The 3,146-nt window shown below is 17.6% G+C and overlaps 2 protein-coding genes across 2 annotated transcripts in view; both read left to right on the forward strand.

Annotated features, from left to right (window-relative positions):
* PRSY57_0320200 (histone H2A variant, putative) overlaps nucleotides 1-273 on the forward strand; it is a gene marked incomplete at both ends in the record, with an annotated part of 1,598 nt that extends 1,325 nt beyond the window's left edge. Inside the window, one exon of the mRNA XM_012905826.1 lies at nucleotides 143-273. Within this exon, the coding sequence (XP_012761280.1) occupies nucleotides 143-273 (131 nt within the window). The remainder of the gene's footprint in view (nucleotides 1-142) is intronic.
* Nucleotides 274-1,780: 1,507 nt separating this feature from the next.
* Nucleotides 1,781-3,046, forward strand: PRSY57_0320300 (hypothetical protein; the record flags this gene model as incomplete). The annotated part of the gene is made up of 1 exon (XM_020114483.1): nucleotides 1,781-3,046. A coding segment is annotated over one exon (1,266 nt), but the record flags the coding sequence as incomplete, so codon positions are not given.
* Nucleotides 3,047-3,146: the final 100 nt, after the last annotated feature.

Raw genomic sequence — 3,146 nt, forward strand, 5'->3', positions numbered from 1 at the left:
AAAAAAAAAAATATATATATATATATATATTTTTATTTTTTTAAAAATATAAATAAAAAAAAAAAAAAAAAAAAAAAAAAAAAATTTTTTTTTTTTTTTTTTTTTTTTTTTTTTTTTCTTTTTTTTCTTTTTTCCCTTATAGGTGACGAAGAATTAGATACTCTTATTAAAGCAACAATTGCTGGTGGTGGTGTTATCCCACACATACACAAAGCTTTAATGAATAAAGTTCCACTTCCCCCAACAGCTCAAAAGAAACCAAAAAAAAACTAAATAAATATTGAATTGTATTATAATAAAATGAAAAATATATAAATAATTATTATCATGAGGGTGTTATATTTATTTAACTTTCCCTTTTTTTTTTTTTTTTTTTCCCAATAGTGTAAATATCAACTTAAGAAGACAAAAAATATTCATATATATAAATATATATATATATATAATATGTTTATATATTTATTTATACATAAATATATTGAATTGTTTACATATTAAAAATTTAACATTATATTAATATATATATATATATATATATATATATATATATATATTATTTTTAAAAAAAAATGTCCTTTTTTTTTATTCCATGAAGATTTTTTAAGGTTATTTATATATAGCATACTATACAATAATAAAAGGAAAAGTGTTTTGTTCTATCATTTTCGTATCTTTTTTTTTTTTTTTTTTTATTATCATTATATGATTACAAATAAATATATTATATATATGTACATATGTGTATACATTTATATATTATTATTTTTTTTAATTATCATTCCAAATTGCTAAAGATTGCATTGATAAAAAATATATTAAACAGCAATAAAAAAGAAGAAATATATAACAAAATTCAAATAAAAGATATATATTCCTTTTAATGTAATAACAATATATAATATTATATATTACGGTTATATAGAATAAATAACGTACTAAATTCAATAGTATTAGTAAAAAGAGTAAATGAAATAATATAATATTTTTTTTTTCTTTTTTTTTTTTACAAAATGAAAAAATATCAAATATATTTTATATATGTTATCTTTATTATAGTTGTAGGATATTTATTATTGAATTGGTTATATTAATGAAATATTAATTTTGATAAATGAATTTTTTTTTTTTTTTTTTTTCAAGTGAATTATTTGTTTATAATATACAGATTGACTGCTTATTAGAGAAATAAATCCTATTTATATATTATTCCTACAAATAATTTTAAGAGGGTTCACGTGAAATAAAAAAAATAATAAATTCATATATTAGTAGTAAAAATAAATTGAATTTAAATATATGTATATTACTTACATTCGATATATAAAAAGGAATAAGGAAATTTTTGATTGTTTTTCTTTTTTTTCTTTGGCACTGGGAAATTTATTATACATTTTTTAGAACATATAAAATATATATATATTATAAATCTTATCAGATTATATAAAAGTAACAATCAATATAAAGAATATAATATATATAAATATATTCACACATATATATATATATATATATATATATAAATATATATTTATGGTGATTTTTTTTTTTTTTCTTCTTTTCAAAATATGTAAAAACTTAATTTAGTTTTATTAAAAATGATGAGGAAATAAAAAGGAAAAAGTGTTAAAAAAAAAAAAAAATAAAAAGGAAAAAATGTTAAAAAAAAAAAAAATAAAAAGGAAAAAGTGTTAAAAAAAAAAAAAATAAAAAGGAAAAAATATTAAAAAAAAAAAAATAAAAAGAGAAATTTTTGGTAGTTATATAAAATAATGTTTGTAATATGTTTAGATATTTAAAGAACTTTCTTACATTTGTATATTCTATTATTTTATTATGTGAATATTTATCTTTTATAAAACATTGTATTGCTATGAATCTTAGGAGTTATAGAAAAAGCAGTCTCTATATATTTAATAACATAGTGGATGATAAAAGATGTTCTTTTCCTTCATGTAGAAAAAATTGTGTAAATTATATAAATAAAGATAATCATTTAAAAAGGTTTATTAATAAAATTAATAATAAGAACTGGTTACGATATGAAAAGAAAAAGAAAGAAAACTTAAATATAAAAGTGAATAATTCCAAATGTGATAAGGAAAGTATGCATATGCTCATCCCAATGGAAATACCTATAAGAGAAATGAATAAATATAAATCAAACGTGATAGAATATGATGATATTAATAAAGAAATAAATGAATGTAAAAAGAAAGAAAAAAATAATATTAAACAAGGAAATGAAAAAGGAATAGATAATAAAAGTGTTTGTAATCATGTAATAGAAAAGAAAGATGTTACTATGGAAGATAGAATAAATAATTGTTGTAATGTAAATAATTACAATAGTCGTCAAAATAAAAAGGATGAGCATAATTTATGTAGTGAAGAAAATGTATCCGATATCGATGACCTGAAAGAGAAGAATAAAAATACAATAAACACGAAAATAAAGAAAAGAACAAAAGAAAACACAAAAAAAAAAATTGAATCAAATATAAATAATAATAATAATAATAAAAAGAATAATAATAATGATGATGATGATGATGATGATGATGTAAAACGTACAAGAAGAGAGGAAGTTAGAAAAAAATTATCAGACTTAGCAAAAATGAGATGGCAAAATGAAGAAGAAAGGAAAAAATTATTAAGATCTAAAAATAAATTTAAACATACAGAAAAAACCAAAAAATTATTATCCTATAAAATAAAACTAAAATGGACAGATGAAAATTATAGAAAGAGAATTATAGAAAAGACAAGAATTTTTAATCAAGATGAAAATACAAAAAGAAGAAAATCTATTTTATTAAAAGAGAAATGGAAAATGAAAGATTTCAGAGAAAAAATGTTATGTAATAGAAAGCCATATAGTATTGAACGTAGACAAAAACTATCAGAAATTATAAAACAAAAATGGAGAGAGGATGAATATAAGAATAAAACATTAACAGCTATTAAAGAAAATTACAAAAAAAGAAAATTGCTAGTCGGATTGAATCCCAACTTTAATTACATTCAAAATGTGATGTTGTTTAGGCAGGTATGAATCAAGTTGAAAGTTAATATATATATGTATGTATCTAAGTATGTGTGTGTGTGTTTTTTTTTTTTTTTTTTTTTTTTTTTTTTTTTTTTTTTTT

The sequence above is a fragment of the Plasmodium reichenowi genome, chromosome 3 (assembly GCF_001601855.1).
Source record: "Plasmodium reichenowi strain SY57 chromosome 3, whole genome shotgun sequence".
Taxonomy (NCBI): Eukaryota; Apicomplexa; class Aconoidasida; order Haemosporida; family Plasmodiidae; genus Plasmodium; species Plasmodium reichenowi.